Source organism: Centropristis striata, chromosome 8, assembly GCF_030273125.1.
Source record: "Centropristis striata isolate RG_2023a ecotype Rhode Island chromosome 8, C.striata_1.0, whole genome shotgun sequence".
In the NCBI taxonomy this organism is placed as follows: Eukaryota; Metazoa; Chordata; class Actinopteri; order Perciformes; family Serranidae; genus Centropristis; species Centropristis striata.
In genome coordinates, this window is record NC_081524.1 from 11208627 (window position 1) to 11227480 (window position 18854).

Genomic DNA, 18854 nt, shown 5'->3' on the forward strand with positions numbered 1-18854 from the left:
TTGATTTCACTCTGCCTTCGGTTCTGAATCCTCAACTGCAGGACTGAAAGACAATAAGAGAGAGTGAGCCGGCTGCGTTCGAGGGCATGATGAAATATTACGACTTACAGTGAAGGAACAGTAAGTTTGATATGAAGGTCAAAAAGAAAGTGACACTGAATGACACAGAAAGGTAAGAGCTGAGCAACGCAGCATGATCGCTGTTAAATGATATGTCCTTGTAACTTATATTACCCTGTGATTTTGCACCACTTGTAGATTATATATCTGCTTGCATGCCTTCACACATCTACACACCACACATACGCACACTAGCACTGAGTACACACATAAACAGGTGAAGCAGGGTAGGGCATGATACATTTCGGTGAGTTTTGAGACCTGAGAGACCTGACGAGGGGAGGGGAGGACTGCGCGGGGGGGCTGAGGGCAGTAACTATTTATCTCTCAGTATGTCTATTTCTGTTGGTCCCATCCCCCCTTCAGCTGTCCCGCTCTCTCCACAAGCCTCTCATACATCCCCTCCTCCTCACGTCATCCTCATTTGTGCTGCTAACTATACTCTTCCTGCCTGTCTGACGACTCAAAACAAAAGTTTAACGTTGTAAAAATCTGGATTTAAAGCAGATTAACGCGCTGCGCTCTGTCGCCATCACAAGTTAGAGACGCAGTGCTATCAGTGTGTTTGATTTCACTTTGAGCGTGTGTGTGTTAGATTGTTCTTTTTAATTTTAACTGGAGGCCTAATACAAGTCTTGAACTCCACTTTAAATTACTTAACATACATTGAGGTAGTGGTCAGTCTTCATTAAAGGATTAACCAGAAAAGTTATATTAACTGTTTTCTAACCCTTCTTAAAATCATTCCAATTAAACAATCTTAGAACAATTTTGGTTAAATTACTGAGATGTGATAAGTGCTTGCAAGTAGATATTTTGTTTTAAGGGTTAGGAGTCATAATTTTATCATAATATCATAATGATTACTCAACAAGTACTCCAACCCCTTGTGTTCCTACTCTAACTGGTGTGCAGAGCAACTGTTGCAGTTTTAAACACATGGTCACATTGTGAAACAGCCATAGGTTGGTTAGGTTTTAGCAACAAAACTAGGTAGGTTTAGGAAAAGATAAAAGTTTTTATAACTTCAGTTATGTACGTATATATGTGACATACTTACATACATATCATCACTTTACTTACAAATTAACTTACGCACGCAAGATAAAATAAGTTTACTTTTGCTTTCACGCAGGACACGAACAAACAGTCTCCTGAGTTTAAGTCAGGTGTCTTTTGTTTCTTCTGTCGTTGTTGGAGGCGGGGCCACATTCATTCCTATGAAACGGCCGCATGATGCCAAAAAAGTTTGACTTCCTGGTACAACCCGAATTAAAAAGAAAATGTAACACTATGTAAAAATAAATATAAACAGATGGTATCAAATTCAGAATTCAGAGTGAATATTCACAAAAAAAACAAAGAGTAAACTCCACTTTCTTGAATGAGGATAAAATTATTTAATCATGCAGCTCTTCTAGAAGTTCTATATGTTGTTTGGTGAATTCTGTTAATGAAGGGTGATCTTTTGTGAGGGTTGTGATGCTCATAAAATAGAGTCCACTGATTTGCAGATTTCACAGTGTAAGTCTTTAGGAAAAAGTCTTTTGGGCCCCACACGAAGGACCTGGAAGTTATTTGGCCACTAAGTCAAATTAGCTTCAAAGCTCGGCACTCTTCCAGGAGGCTCGGTCCTCGGATTACCATGTTTCCTTAAATTAATATTGACCTAAATGTAGCATATGCCCCCGAACATTTTGTACTGAAAACAATTCATGTCAAAAATATGCAATTGTTAACAATAAAACAATGTATAAGTTCTCAAACAAACTGTATCATATCACCAATGTTTTTTTCCACCAAGGCTCAACAGCAGTTTGATGCACCGGCAGACTTTACAGGCTAACAGAGACTCAACTATGTACATACATGATGTCAAACAGAGCAGCTGCCCTGAGGAATCACGTTTTCCAGCAGGTGTTTATACACCTAGGGGACGGCGTCTTTGCCATTTCCCCGCCTTCCTATTTTACCAGCCGTTAACGACAGCTGCCTGGGAACACAACAGCAGCCGCTACAACTTGTAGGGAAACTTAAATTATGCAGTTATAGGAAGGCTGCTCAGTGCTGTTTGTCACAGAATGCCTGTTGTCTCCTGAAAGTTGTAATCAGCAGAGTAATACATAATATCATTTAGAATTAATTTCAGCTATGCTTTGAGTGTTTTTGCCCTCAAGATCTTCGGAACCTCACAGACTGCGATCATCAATAACTCATGATCTGTTTCTCCAAACTTTAAACTTCATTTTTGCTTATTTAGACATAAATATTTAATGTTATAAACATTTTAAAGGGCCTTTACATTAAAATAAGCTTCCTGTCAAGGCCCAGTTCTTGTTTTTCCATCAACAAACCAACACATGTCACACAGATCTTTAGCCTCAGGCTCAGCTGTCTTAACATCCATTGAAAACATCTCTGTCTGTGTGTATCAATCACTAAATCCATTCACCATCAATCAATGCGTTCACTTTATTGATCACATGATAGACAGCGTGACTGACGAGCCAATAACCCTTCCAAACACTTCACCTCTACATATTGATGGTAATGTTGCCAATTATGCCCCGAGATGTAAAGTGGGGGAAATAAATCTCTCTCTCCTTTAATTGGCGTGAGTTGCGACTGCAGGATCCTCACCTGAGCGGAACTTGTTCCGGATGAGGAGCGACCTCTCGGAGGCCAGTAGTGTCATGGTGGAGGGGATGATTGTTGGGTGGTGGGGGGCAGTAGAGAGGGAAAGAGAGAGGAAATTCCTGGTGTCACTCTACCAGGAGGAATGGACCCCTCTCCTTCTGTCTCTCGCTGTTGCAGGGGAGGAGAGGAAGCAGGGGAGTGAGAGAGACAGATGCTTGTTAATCCACTGATAGACACAAACCGATATTGATAGAGGCACACAAAGCACAGCGGAGATAGATGGAGGGGGAAATAGAGACGCAAAGCCTCTCAGACCTACAGGCAGACTGAACACTGCGGTGAGCTGCTCTGGCAACAGCAGGCCTCCCTATAGACGGCCTGTCATAATCACACAGAGAGTCACAGAGGCCCACCCACAGAGACAGAGCTAACGACACAGAGAATTAAACAGACAAGGAGGCTTTTAGAGAGACAGAGCGAAGAGCCACAGGAAGAAGGGGAGGATAGTGACGGAGACAGAAGCCCCAGCAGATACTCAGACGCTGATTGTGACGGACAAACATGAACTCGCAACACCTACAGCATCGCACAGCACACTTACACTGTGACAGCAGGACTGCAAATGTGTCATGCAGTAAAAAGGAGTGGAGCTGCCTTCTCAGATAGAGCAAGTCGGGAATCTACATAAGCTGCATTTGCGCACACACAACCTATTAACAATATTGATCTGAACTGGCCGGCCACAGAACACCCAGAGGAAGCCTGTTTGAAGGGAATGGACAAACATGCAAAACCACACACACACTAACACACACACACATACACACCCACACACACACACACACACACACACACACACACACGTGTGCTGTGGAAAAGCTGAGGTTGTGCATACTAAATCGCCACAGTGCTCGTCCTATTCCCAGCCCCATAAAATGCACACACACCTCACTTATTTACAAAAAAAAAAAAAGGAAGAGAGAAAGCCACTCACTCATTAATGCAATCAAATAACAAGCAATTGATTGAGATTTCCTGTCTGGCTCTGGCATTATTTCACAGCAGAGGCACAAGAAGACAGTGAAAACACTGAGAGAATAAGAGCAAGAGAATGAAAGAGAATACTTACAGGAAAAGAGAGAATTGAGTCCCTCGGGGGAAATTGGAGTGGATTTAAGATTAAATTGAGAGAGGTGCGAGATTGAGGAAGAGAGGGAACGAGAGAACTTCGTAGTGCGTTTAATGACGATTTCTTTCTTTCATGTTCTTTTCATATCCTTTTTTTCCCTCTTTTGCCTCACACTTCTTTTCTTTCCCTAAAGGTGAAATGCAAAGAGAAAAAGGATCAGTGGTTCCTTCGTCCCCTTGTGATAGAAACTCACCCTCTCTACCTCTGCCTCGCTCTCTCTGCCCCCTCTCACCATCCGCCCCAAAGCATCCTGGGTCCTCAGTGCCAACTGTGAGCGACCGTCAAACTTTACCCCTCCCCCCTCCTCCCCCCTCCCCTCCCTTACAGCAGCCATTCACTCCCCCCGCTGACATCTGCTGACTGATTGATTGAGGAGCAGATTCACAGACAATAAGCACTTTTGTGTGTGTTTGTACCTGACTCTGACAAAATGAAGTTAGTGCACTTCCTTAATGCTAGCAGCTTGAATGGCCACATAATGTGATGGATAGAAAAGTGCAGGCAGGATAAAGAGACGGTTTATTACAAGGCAGCGAGAAAAGCCCGGGAGTGTTTTGGACTCACATCAAATCATGTACTGCAGCAGGACTGCAGGCTCATATGCTCCTGTCAAGACACCTTTGGGTCACCCTCTTAAAGTGATTTAGTAGTGCTTACGTGTAACTGTACGTGTGTGTGTGTATCGCGTGTGCGAGTGTGTGACACCTCTGAGAGTCACAGGTCAGTAAGTCAGTGTCCGTCAGCATATACTTTACAGTATGTATCAGCGCCGGTGCCAAGCAAAATCACCCGAGTTTCACCTAAAGCTTCAAAAGCAACTTGGGTGAACATGTAGGAGAGTGTTTCCCTGTGTGTGCATGCTGTCTGCATGTGTGTGTATGTGTGTGCGTGTGTGCATGTGCGTGTGTGTGTGTGCGTGTGCCTTAGGGCTGCAGAGGGGGGAAAAGTGGGGGAAGTGAGGTCGTAGCTGGAGCACCTGTTCTGTCGACTTGACAGACAGGCCGGCGTGTGCTGGTTCAGCAGGTCGTAGAGAGGGGGAGACAGAGAGGGGAGGTAGAGAGGGTGAGACAGAGGAGACAGCAAAAGTTGGAGAGGGAGGGAGGGAGGGAGGGAGCGTGCACCACCGGGGGAAGTCTTTGCTGCAGGGACAGGAAGAGAGCTGGCCAGGGGAAACAGGGAAACCTAGAATTACAACTTTCTGGTTGTATGACCTCAATGCTGACACTTTCTGTGATGCCCATGATGCATTAAGTATGTTATACTTTTTATAACACTGTATAATTATAGTTAGCAGCACTCATACATATTCATAATGCTTGATAACAATAATCACAGCATAACAATTTATAATAATAATTATTATTATATTTCATTTTATTTATGGGTGCTTTTCTGAACACTCAAGGTCACCTTACAAAATCAACAATAAAACACTCAGTCCATCAAACAAGCAGTCATAAAAGCAAGCAATAAAACTACATATAAATACTTATAAAACTACATAATAATAATAATACTGATAATAACAACGAGAAAGGTGGGGTCATTTAAGTGAAAGCAGATTAAATTAAAAGGATATAATGACTTATAATGTCAAAAATATCATAATCCTTTATCATTGTTCGTCACTCACTGACATTGTTTTGCAAGCCCATGTTTATAATGCAGTATAAACATATGGTGTGATATAGAGTTTAGATTAGCCTAGCCCCTTTCTCTAACCCTATGATCACATTACAATGAATGTATTATTTAAAAAATATACTATATTGTATAACAACTATGACTTCATAATAAATTATGATCCTTGCAAAGTCAGTGAATGATCAGACATATGAAGCATTAAAATACATATAATATTTTATAAGTCATTATAAGATGACTCACACACATCTTCAACCCAGCAATGGTTCATATCACAAAATGCAAAATATGGTCACACTCTCCCCCTTTGCTCCTGAATTATGGCTTTGGTTTATTTATTTTTGTGCAAAATATTATGATGTAACAGTGAAGCTTTTGACCTTTTGGATTACATTTTTTATTGATTTAATATTTTATACTATTAGACATTTGTGTGAAATGTTGTCATAAATACCCTATGAAGTCTTGACTTATGGCCGAAATGTGTTTTGTGAGAAAGAAATCAAACAAATAAAAATGTAATCAATTCATCCTTGAGTCCAAGTGGACGTTTGATACAAATTTGTTGAAATTTTCTCAAGGCACTTCTGAAATTTAGCATTCACAAGAATGGAACAGGGAGCTTGACCTTTGACCTTTAATAATGCAATTCCTATCAGTTCATCCTTGAGTCCAGGTGACTATTTGAACCAGATTTGAAGGAATTCCCTCCAGGTGTTCCTGAGATATTGCTTTCACAAGAATGGGACGCAACGCAACTTCCGGCAGCCACGACTATCGCTGGCACACTTGCACAAATAAAGAAAACGAGGTTGCTGCTATTTTATCTGATGTGAAAAGAACAAGTGACGTCAAGCTCCACTAATCAGAGAACACAGAGCAGAGATAGCACCGCATGGGCCGATTATGGTTGCCATGGAACAAAATGGAACAACTAATGGAACACAAAATGAATGGGAACCTTAATTTAATACATGGTTATAGGCGGGCGGCTCTTTCAGGTGCCATTTGCGCAGTACATCTGCTTTTATGCGTCATTATAGAATCTCACCTTTGACAGCTTTCCCTCTCATGCCCTGTAAATGCATTTCACACACACACATAACACACACATATAAACACTGACTGCACTGACAGCATGGCACATTATTGAGGGAAAGGTGATGTAATTGCTTATTCCTCTGGCCCCCCCCACCCACCCCCCCAAACAGCTACACCCTCTGCTCTACAGCCTGGACCCTCTCTCTGATTAACACCTGTTACCCTACTTCTCTCTCTCTTTCTCTCCCTCACTCTCTCTCTCACACACGCACACGCACAGACTCAATAGTGTTAATCCTGCACTGTGTCTGGTGAGCGAGGAGGCTTGCACGCTGTTAACCTTTCCCATGTGAAATATCATATTTCTCTGTTTAATTCTGGACTCATCTTTTTTGCACAGGGCCCTGCCTTCACATGCAACACACGGGCTAAAAGGCATCATGTAGATTCAGTATAATCGTGTGTGGTTTCATATATATGTCAAACCTTCCTCCCTGCTTAAACTGCAGAGTTTGAATGTAGATCCAGCTCTCCCCAGGCTCTCTGTCTTCTGCCTTTCACCCTGGTACAAGTATCCCTCCACCATTTGAGAGAGCTGAGAGACAGCATAGGGAATGAGCCAGCACATGCACACACATCATAAGTGTGAGTGTGCCCTCACATGGCTCAACTGTGCAATGACAGAAAAAAAGAAAAAAGAAATCCATCCATGGTTAGTTTAGCTTTCCATCACTTTGGCCCTCAGTGGCAATAATGGGACGTCTGTGATGCACCAGAGCGGATATACAACAAACATATCAAAGTGGCGAATGTATCAACGAGAGTAAAAAGCTGAAACATACCAGTCTAACACACTTCATTACATCTGCTGCTTCTCCCCGGTCGTTCATCACTGGGTCTATTCTCGTCCCTCTCCTCCTCTACCTTTATCACTTCAATCACTTGGCCATGTGCCTCGTGCCACTCTGAAGCCCTGCTGGCCGTTCCACTTCACGCAACACAAACACGGCCACACACACACGGCCACTCATACACACACACACACACACACACACACACACACACACACACACATACACACACACACACACACACACACAAAAACAGACATAGGATGATTTCAAACACACACAAAAACACACAGACCCCACAGATTTTTGTCCGCACTCTGTCTGTCCGTCATCCATCTGTCTGTCTGTCACTGCACTTTGAAGCTGTGTGCAATCTGGAGAGCTACCAACCCTCTACACACACACACACACACACACACACACACACACTGTACTGTACTGTACTGTACACACACACCACCATCCAGCTGGACTGCTGATCTCACACACTCCAGCCGGTTGAATATTCATCATTATCGTGCACTGAGGACCTTGTATGCTCAGCGATGCAACAGCCCAGCGGTGTCAATTAGGGGACCAGAATCTGTTTTGTGTTACTGACAGAACAGCATTGATTTAATGGCTGAACCCTCAGAGTGACCTTAACAATATGTACGAGGCACCTCAATGAGCTCCTGCAACAACAAGGCTATGAGAGATTGTTAGTTCGGGCCCCATCTTTAATGGGATAGATGAGGAAGGTCATACTGTAAGTGTCAGTAAGAAATTTATTGAGTCAAGTCGATACTTGTGCTGATTTCCAACATCGGAGCAAGATACACAGACTTTATAGTTATTTTGCCTGTTTTTGTAACTGTTTTGGTCTTTTTGTAGTTTATTGCTTTGTCTGTGGTTGTTTCACCCCATTTTGAAGTTATTTTGTGTCTCTATGAGGTGGTTTTTCCCCTTTTTCATTGTCATTATGTGTCTTTTTGCAACAGTTTTGCAGCATGTTGTGGTTATTTTTGGTCTCTTTGTAGTCATTTTATGTTTCTTTGTGATCATTTTGTATCTCTTCCTGATCAGTGTGTGTCTCTTCAAGTGATATTTTGTAGATGGAAGCCTCAGAGGCCCCTGACACTTTGGGCCCCTGGGCCTGTACACGGTAGGCCCATTCAGTCATCCATCCATAAATGGGTTTAAGATATGGATACAATCTTCTACTGAGGAATGAACCATACACAGCATATAATGATAGTCATTTAGAATCCGGTGAATTTATTCGCCAAATTATGTTTTCTACAGTTTGTCTATTCAGCAGTGAGTATGCTTTAATTATAGTTGCATAACTTTATGTATCATGTTGATGCTAGATGAGAAAACTGACTGAAAGAGCAGATACTTTCACTCTCTCAATTATGTCTGTAGACCATAAATGATTTATTGAAAGAAAAATTTTAAACTATGAATAATTCATATTTTCAGTGATTTACAATACAGTTGGGATAAACTCACTTCACATGTGAATAACCTGCAATATAGTTTACATCTGCTGTATTTATGTGCACAAATACTGAAATAATGTTTTTATAGCCTTGAACTGTTATTATTTATTTATTTATGTATGGCTTATTAGATGGGGACAAATACAGACAGACTGAAAGCAGCTATATGTTGTAAGTGTTTATAGCGGATGCTAATTTGCAACTATGCCATTGGAAAAAATTTTATGAAACTAAGAGGTAAGATCGAGTGGGAAAAACTGAATACAATAAAAACACACATTAATAAATATTAGATTTAAAAACTAGATATGGGTGCAGGTTTGTTGCTGAATTCACCAGGATTTAATAGATAGTTTTAAAAGTGTGGAAATTTACAGCAAATGTGAAGTGATCAGGTAACAAGTTCCAGGACTTCACAGAAAAAAACTGTCTGGGCAAAACATGTTTTGCAGAACGGGAGCTACAATTGCCACTTGAAGCTGCTGCTGGTGGATCTGCTGAAGCTCTGAAATCTATTGATGTGTTTGTTTTGTCAGTCCAAAACCCAAAGATATTCGGCTTAACATATGGAAAAAGAGACAGAGAAACAGAGACAGAGAAATGTAAGAAATCTTCATAATTGAGAGCAGCATTTTCTGCAATTATACATGAAAAATTACCGGAGCGAATAATCAAATACTAAAAAACTAGCATTCATTTTTCTGAGGATCAACTAATCGATTAGTCGACAAATCGATGCAGCTCTAGAAAATTCCAATTTAAATTTGCAGCCTGAGGTTAGATCAGCAAGTGGGAAAACACTGAATACAGTAAAAACACACATTAAAAGTATTAGATTTAAAAACTAGACATGGGTGCAGGTTTGTTGCTGAATTAACCAGGATTCAGTAGAAATACTTAAAAGTGTGAAAATTTACAGCAAATGTCAAGTGATCAGGTAACAAGTTGCAGGACTTCACAGCAAAACATATTTTGCAGAACGAGATCTACAATTGCCACTTGAAGCTGCTGCTGGTGGATCTGTTAAAGCTCTGAAATCTATTGATGTATCTGCAGAGAGACTATAAAGTGGAACTTTTAAGGCGATTAGCACAAGAGAAATTGCTAATTTTTATAGCCGCCTACAAAATGAGGCGGCTATAAAAAATTGCAATTCGGTTTTATATTTTACAATCCTGGCAGTTTTATACTTTGTTGAATTGTAAAAATGACAAGTGAGACTGATAGCTGCAGTTTGTGTTGGAAGTAAGGAATGCAGGGTGAGGACAGTTTAAAAAGGTGCTAGATACATAGAAAGTACAGAAAACTGACCAGAATTGACCTGGAGTCTTGTGTTTTATCAAACTTGTGCAACAATTCTGTATATCTAATGTTACCATAAAGAAGAACTGCTCATTTTTATCTTTGCCTGCAATGACTTTATACACCAAGAGACAGTTACTCACAAGCCTGAATAGAAATTGAAGAAAGAAAGAAATTTGTGTTTGTTGCTGTAATCCTTCCCCCTGTTCATACTGAAAATATTTCTTCTTAACATGTCTCCAGTGGAAGAGACGGGGGACACAACACAAACATCACTTCTAAAGTTCAGCTGAAGCTAATATGAGGATCAACAGTTAGACTCAAAGTCAAATCAAGAGGGAATTTCTTACAGTTACAGTCTTTTTTAGAACAAAATCCTCCTTTTTGTGCCAAAAAGACTGCAACTTTGACTGATACCCGCTTGTTTTGTCAAACTCTGACGGCTGTTGATTCACACAAGTCTCAGCTGAACGTGATTGTAGATTCTGTGTCTCCATCTCGTGCATCAAAACCACATTAGGAAGAGATCCTGTTACAGCCTGTGTGGACAAGAGGAACAATTAGAGCGAGCAATAACTCCGATACATATGGGCATGCAAGTATTGCACCCATCCATTTAACGACCTTGCTATAAATGGCAATGACAGCTGAAAATGTTAATTGTATTTAACTGCGGTATTTATAGTCCTTTCTGGACCCAAAGGCATTTTTGTGACTAACAGGACTCCCTCTATGAGTTGCAAGTTCGACATTGAGTTAAAGGTAAAACAGTGGAAGTGAAATATGCATTAAACATGCAGTCTTCCAGTTTGACCAGAGCAAATACTCTCCACTATCTCCGCCAACAGACCGTCAGCAGCACATTCTTCATTCTCTGCTTGGTTAACCTTTGCTCTTCACACCCTCCACACCTCTCTCCTTCCACTGACCCTCTATGAAAAGTGAGTTTGCCAAACTAAAATACAATGGAGCTTAGCGCAGGCCTTTCAGCATGCCGGAGCATCTCTATTCGCACGGTGGCCAGCGCAGAAATAAGGAGTGGGACGGCCATGGAGGACCCAGTCAGGTCATTTGAGCGATACAGTATTTAATAACTTATCTTGAGCTGGGCTCTGTGGCTTAAATGGAGCAGAAAATTGAGAGTGTGCAGAAAAAAACAGAGGACTGCCTTACAAAACTCAATTACTCCCTGGAGGCAGTCCAGCAGATATATATCAGGTACCTTAATTTTTCTTCTTCTTCACAAAGATCCATGTAAAGTCTGGTTTCATCTTCGGTGATTAAAGTAGAAAAGAGAATCGACTGTGAAGATCAGCTTAAATTAGAGCAGAGATATGGACTCTGGCCCTGATGTTCGTTATCAAGCAGCGTTATATGTGATTAATATGAAAAGCCACATCGAATACACTTCAACTCCTTTAACAGCTGGGAGGAAAAGAGACCAAAGACAGAAGATTCAGTTACGGTTGACAAAATTTAATTCAAATAAGTTAACATAATTCACATTAAACAACAACAAAATAAATCTGAATATAGTGTTTTTTTTTGTTAGAATAACTCAAAAACATTTGGTCAAACTCTCACATGATATGAATTAAATACGTTAAAATTGACAGCTGCAGCAAAAGATAAAGTAAGCATTTTCCTTCACAATGTAAAAAAAACCAAACAGTTAATATTGAAATAAAACAAGTGCAAATGACTCACAGTGTCTCTGACGGTAAGAAAGATAGATTACATCTTTCACAGAAGATAGTGCAGAAGTGCAGCTCTTACAAATAGTACTCTTTATTTACACGACTAGAGCCGAGGAGCTGTTGAGAGTAAATAAGTTATCCTTCTTTTCTGAGCACTTGAGGGTTTTATATTGGATTGTATGGGAATGCAACTTCATGGAGGCATGTTAGCAGTCCGAGGCTGCAACTTATTTTCTTTATCAGATAATTTTCTATTCACTTAATGGAATTTGGTGGATTGATTGGTCTATAAAGTGTCAAAAATGGTGAAAAATCTCAGATCATTAACATCCATGGTGATGTGTTTAAATACCTTGTTTCGTCAGTCCACAACCCAAAGATATTCAGCTTAATATATGGAAAAATGACAGAGAAATGTAGGAAATCTTCATAATTGAGAGCAGCATTTTCTGCAATTATGCATGAAAAAATACCACAGCGATTAATCAAATACTAAAAAAGTAGCATTTATTTTTCTGTCGGTCAACTAATCCATTAGTCGACAAATCGTTGCAGCTCTAGAAAAGTCTAATTTAGATTCTGAACTCCAATAAAAACCATGATTTCAAGCACGAGCTTCTCTTTCAACTCGATTTCAAAAAAGTTGGGATGTTGTCTAAATCATAAATAAAATTAAATGTGAAAATTCACTAATCCCGTTTGACATACAGTGCTTAACAAATGTATTAGAATATTGAATTATTGAAAATTATTGAATAATCTTTCAAAGCTTGTTTAAAACTAAAATGTTATTGTTATTTATTTTGCAAAGTGAATTCACCTTTTTATACCCAAATTTGAGCCAGCTCACTGGGATTCTCTCAGAAATTAGTCAAGCATAACATTCAACAACTAAAACTAATTTTTCTGTTCAGAAATACAAGAAAATAACAAAAAATTGACGAAATTTGAATTTTTTTTTTTTTAAAGCAGTAGATTTTATAAATTCATGGATACAATAATAATTATAATTTAGCATTAAAAATATAATTTGGATTAAAGAGATTCTACATACTGGTGTATTAATCATTACAAAAACATAAAAAAAATATTTTTGTGATTACTACTGCTGTTAATTTAGGACAGCTGTGACACACATCAGTGGTCTAATAAATTTGTTAAGCACTGTATATTCAAATTAAAACAGGACAAGGACAATATATTTAATGTTGAAACTGCTAAACTTATTTTTTATAAATATTCACTTTTCTGTTTTACGGTTTTACACAGCATCACGTCTTTTTTGGGAATTAGAGTTATCTACTTTTTTTCATACGAAAAAGCTCAAATGTCAAAATCATGTATTACTTTGAAGTTTTGACCACTTAAATGGAATGGGAATAATATACATTCATATAAATAAATTAGCTTAAAAACATCAAAATAAATATTGCAAGTGCTCCCTTTTTTGAATGTAAATAAACGAGGAAAGTTTAACCGGACTCACACATGATGGCCCTCCTCCTGCTTCCCTTCACTTTAGAGTCTGTCTGCAGGAAACTCTTTCAGGTTTCCATCTCAGAGTCTGAGTTCTCCAGATTGGACACAGTGGAGCTGTACCATTCAGCGCTCTCTTCTTTCTCCTGCACTCCGGATCCGTCGCCCCCGCCTCCTCTGTCTCTCCTCTCGTTCAGCATTTCCATGGCTACTTGGTGGTAAGGGTGTTTGCGTTTGGTGTGTCGGCGTAGCGTGTTGCGCTCTGCGAAGCGTGTGTGGCAGAGCTGGCACTGGTAGGGTTTCTCTCCGGTGTGGACCCTTTGGTGGCGCTGGAGCTCGCCGGCCTCCCTGAAGCGTTTGGCGCAGATTGGGCACACAAAGTTCCTCTGGCCTGTGTGGATGTGCTTGTGTCTCTGTGGAAGAAAACAATAAACGTCTGATCAACAATCCATGAAACGGGCTTTACGCTGGAAACCTCCACATACAGTTACCAAACCCCATTGGATTAACACATGCATTGACATAATAAATATGGAGCTTTCAGTGGCAAGAATGTACGGTGCTGGAGCTGATACTATTCTAGCATGGCAAACAATGGCAGATAAGATCAAGGAATTGCTGTAATCAATATTTTTATTTGCATTACTCAAACATGGTCTCTCATGTCCTGTAAGAGTTTTATAGAGATCCAGTTGGGGGGGTGGGGGGTCGTCGCCTGGTCCCTTTTTATTTTTAATTTTCCCTATTTTTTTTCTTTTTTCTATTTATTTCATTATTATTATTATTACTATTATTTTCAATTTGATTGTAATGTACCTTTTAATTTTATCGGACTGCTGTACTTGTTCTGTCTTTAAAAGCAATAAAAAAAGTTGTTCACAAAAAAACAATAACAATCTATGAAACGATCACTTAAAAAACACAAATCAGGGTTTATTTTCAATTACGATTTTTACTTTGGTATTTTTACTAATAAATACAAGATCATTGAGATAAAATTATAATTGTGCCACATTCTGTTTCACAATGATGCTCTTATTCTGTCTTGTGTGATAAATTCAGCTCAACCGTTTTTTAAATTATTTTTTTGCAATAGTTAGTGGCTGAAATTTTGAATATAGTTTGACAAAATGTTGAATATAAAAAATTATTAGACCATTGTTTTTCTTCAATTTCTTGTTTATTTTAATGCCTGGTACAACTAAAGGTACATTTGTTTGGACAAATATAATAATAGCAACAAAATAGCTCATAAGAGTTTAATTTAAGAGCTGATATTTAGCCATGGTTTTCTTGATAATGAGTTTGGTTATTATCAAGATAATAATTAAGATTATTTTACTGGTTTATAAATCTCTTAATGGTCTTAGACCAGCCTATTTATCTGATTTAATTGTATCCTATGAACCCTCGAGGACCCTCAGGTCTTCTGGGAGTGGCCTTTTGATAATAGCATAAGTTAGAACTAAAACCTGCCGTGAGGTGTCGTTTTCTCACTGTGGTCCAGCACGTTATTTTTTATTACTTTTCCCCTTTTATGTGAAGCACTTTGTGTTGCATTTCTTTTGTATAAAAAGTGTTATACAAATAAAGTTTGATTGATTGATTGTTTGAAAACTTATCAACTGACACCTCAACTCTGCAGGACTAGCATCTTTCAGCTAATTGTTCTGATTTAACAGCAATTTTTCTGTGTTGGTTGACTCTCCTCTTTCTCCTAGCAGCGTGCTGGCTGCAGCAGGCAGCTCTTAAAAACCCACTGAGCAGAACCTGCTCATCCCCCAAGGACAGACAGACAAAGTGAGTGATTAGCTGGTGAACATAGAGGAGCATTTAGCAGCTAAATATCTAGATATCTCCCTCAGCAGCTGGTGAGTAACAAACAGGAAGTAAAAACTGAGTTGAAGGCCATAAACATGACAAATCATTACTAATGTTAATTTCTTCATGCTAGCTGTATAAATAAGAAATATCAAATTAAAAAGTTTGACAATAAAATGTCCGAATTGTGTTTGCAGATTGTTCCTGCTGCACCAAATTGGCCTAAAATGTAGTCACTGCATGTTTAACAGCCACTGCACTAATAGTATGTGACATCTGCTCAAGTGACTAATTTATTTCTGATAAAACGATAATTGTAATTAGCTCGAATCTGACCTGCAGATGGCTGGAGCGTTTGAAGGCTTTGCCGCACTGCTGGCAAACATGAGGCTTCTTCTGCGAGTGCGTGATGGCGTGGCGCTCAAGGTCGGAGAGGTAAAAGAAGACCCGCGGGCACAGCTGGCAGTACAGCACCCTGCGGGAGGCTATGGCATTGGGTGACCCCTCCGGAGAGAGAGGATCCAGCGGGTCAAGTGTGTCGGAGGGGAGGATGGGTCCGATGGGAGGGGAGGGGGGAGCAGCGGCGCTGGAGAAGTAAAGATGGTCGTCCAGAGGTAAATGTTCTGAGTGCAGGTCAGACAGGTCGAACCTGGCCTCGGAGGCTGGGGACTGGGCCTCTGAGCTGGGCTGAGTCGAGGGGTCATAGGTCAAATTAGCGGACTGTGGGTGCGGAGAGGACGCTGTAAAAGTTGATGGCTTGTTGTTTTCACTTGAGACTTCTTCAGCAGATATGGCTTCGCTTCCAGGGTTTGAATCGGAAGAGCTGATTTGAGGATGCAAGGCGGTGGTGGGGGGCGGGGAGGTGACGCTGGTCACTCCCGACAGGATGATGGGCGGGTTGTTGGGACTCAGGCGGACGATGGGGTGAGACAGCGCAGGGAGGGGCGATCCCAGCGCGCTGACCTGACCGGAGGGCAGCGGGAGGGAGATCGGAGCGGAGGCTGCGGTGATCTGGGACAGCTGACCGGTGGAGGGGTCGAGGACAGCGAAGGGGGTGGAGGTAGAGACGGAGTCGCCAGAGGACGAGGGTACGGATGACAGGAGGAGGAACATGGGGTTGGAAGCACCAGGGGAGGTCTGAGTAACTGAGAGGGGGAGCGAGAGAGCCGCCTGAGAGGATGAGAGCTGAGGAGAGGAAGAGGAGGAGGACAGGAGGAGGATAGGAGCGTTAGTAGAGGCGTTGGTGAGGATCTGGATGGGCTGGGTGGGGATGGATATGACAGAGTTAGCCTCCTGGACAGATTGAACACACGGCTCTGCGGCCGCACACGGATCTGTGTTTGTTATCAAACTGGTGAAGACTTCTGGAGTCTTTGACTGATCAACAGTTAGCGATGGAGGATCAGTAGCGGGGGCTGGTGAGTTGTAAAGATGATCTGAAGGTGCATTTAGTGCATTATGTAAACTTTGGCTGAGGCTAGGTTCTGCTGACTGCGGCGAGCCCGTTCCTTCTACGTGATCCTCTGACGCCGAAGCGTCGACCTGCGGCACTTTGAGCCCGTCTGGACTGAGCGTGTAGGGGATTCCCTGGTCGTCTATGAGAAGAAGGTTTTCAGTGTCTAATGAGGAGAGGGAGGTGAGGACAGAGGGGGACAGGAGAGAGTCTTCAAGTGCGTCTGTGCCGTCCAAACGCAGCACGGCGCCCTCTCCCTCGCCATCATCATCCTCTTCCACTATATCTCTGTCTCCTTCTCCCTCATACTCGTCCACCTCCATAATCAGCGAGCTCTCGCAGCCGGAGTCGTCCAGCAGGCGCTCACACCTCCTCTCCCGACTCTCTCTTTTCTTGGGCAGACTCAGGTCCAGCGGCTCCGTCTGCTCCTCCATCTCCACCTCCCCAAACATCCTACAAGACCTCAAGTCCATTTCTTGCAAAATTATAGGAATATTTTCCACAATCTCTCTCTCTGTAGTTTCCTCTTTAATCCCTTTCAGACTCAGAATTTTAACAGGATTAGTGTGTGAGATTAACGGAGTATCTAACCCATCAGCGTGATTGATTTTAGCACCTGAAACATGCCTGTCTTTGCACATTGTTTCCCCTCCCTCTGCCTCTGTCTCGTGGAATGATTCTGGCTTAGCTTCCTCGGTCTTAAAAGTGACTTCCTTGGTTTCTCCTTCATTCTTAACAGCTGATATTCTGTTTTTTCCTGCTCCGGCTGAAACAGGTCTTTTGAAATGTGAGCGAGCAAAGTCTTTGGTCAGGCTGATGGCAGAGTTTGTGATTGGCCTTTTGCACCGTGGGGGAACAACAATTTTGAGTCTGATTGGTTGGCTGCGCAACACAGGCACTCCAGTCTTTACTGTGATTGGCTGTCTGAACCCACCAATCTTACTCGTTTCCTGAGAGGCTGGCTTAGAAGTCCCGCCCACCTCTGGCTTATTCCCATTGATTGATGGAGCAGGCTGCCTGATGGCCAGTGCTGCTTTGACAGGGCACGGCTGGAGGTTACCTGGTACAGTACTGGGTGAGGTTTTTTCCTTTGGGTCCTGAAAAGCCTCTGTCACTGGCCCTGATCCCTCTGCACACCGGCTGCCATTTTGGACATCCAGGCTGCCACTGGTCAGGACTGAAGCCAGCTGAGAATCCATTTTGGGGCATACCCATTTATATTTCTACAAATTAGGATTAAAATAAGAAATTAGAAAGTCAGAGGAGGAACATTAGAATAAAAATAAGCACATTTTATGGTATCAAAGGAGAGGAATTAAATATAAACCATGGGATGGCTGGAAAAACTCATGTCTCAGTGGTGATTATTGGGGTCAAGTTTAGTGCAAAAGCCAATAATCAATGACATTGTGGTATTGATAAGAGCCTGCAGAGACTGAGCCTGCTAACTCCTCATCTGACCCCCCTCCTGCACATCACAGCGTCCTGTTAATTGTGTTGGTTACCTTGCATGATCCGAAATTATAGCTCAGCGGATTTCTTACCAAGGGGTCGCCGATCATTCACAGAAACCCACCGGAGCACAGAAGAGTCCGGAATAAACACCTCCTCTCCTTCATACTTCTACCATGCAACATAAATAATAAAAACGTGTCATTTTCGCTTTGCAACATATTCCGTTTGCAAATGAAGTCCTGTTGTGAGAATTTGTCTGGGGGGTAAAAACCGAGCAGCACTGTCCGTGGAGGACGCCATTACGCACAGTCCTAGGTCCGAAACGCCAGCGTTATTATGGTGCGCCTTGACAGCTCTCGGACCTGGGACAACGCCATCGCTAACAGCGGAGTAGACAAACGTGTATATTTACAGAGAGTCGCGGTGTGGAGCGGATCCTTCCCTTTGCACCGGAGCTTCCTCGGACCTACAGCCAGCCATTTTAGAGCCGAGGGTCCGAGACAGCGAGAGCGCGACCCGGCAGCTTTAGGACAAACTTTCCCGGCGCGTTGTCATTTTATCCCAGCCCTGCTGCCAGAGCCGGCGTCGGACGCACCGGACGCCCTTTCGATACATTTAAAAACTGTATTTTAAACTATACTCCACCCATACACTCGCTGCATAGGGACTGGCTTACCCGTGCTG

The 18854-nt window shown here is 41.7% G+C and overlaps 1 protein-coding gene across 1 annotated transcript; it reads right to left on the reverse strand.

The window, feature by feature from the left end:
• Positions 1-11723: 11723 nt before the first annotated feature.
• On the reverse strand, positions 11724-18831 carry LOC131976840 (zinc finger protein 236). The gene is made up of 3 exons (XM_059340017.1): positions 18260-18831; positions 15599-17938; positions 11724-13854 (listed from the first exon to the last, which is right to left on the reverse strand). The coding sequence occupies exons 1-3, from the start codon at positions 18275-18277 to the stop codon at positions 13510-13512; spliced, it is 2703 nt and encodes a 900-aa protein (XP_059196000.1). The 5' UTR covers positions 18278-18831; the 3' UTR covers positions 11724-13509.
• Between the last annotated feature and the right edge of the window lie 23 nt (positions 18832-18854).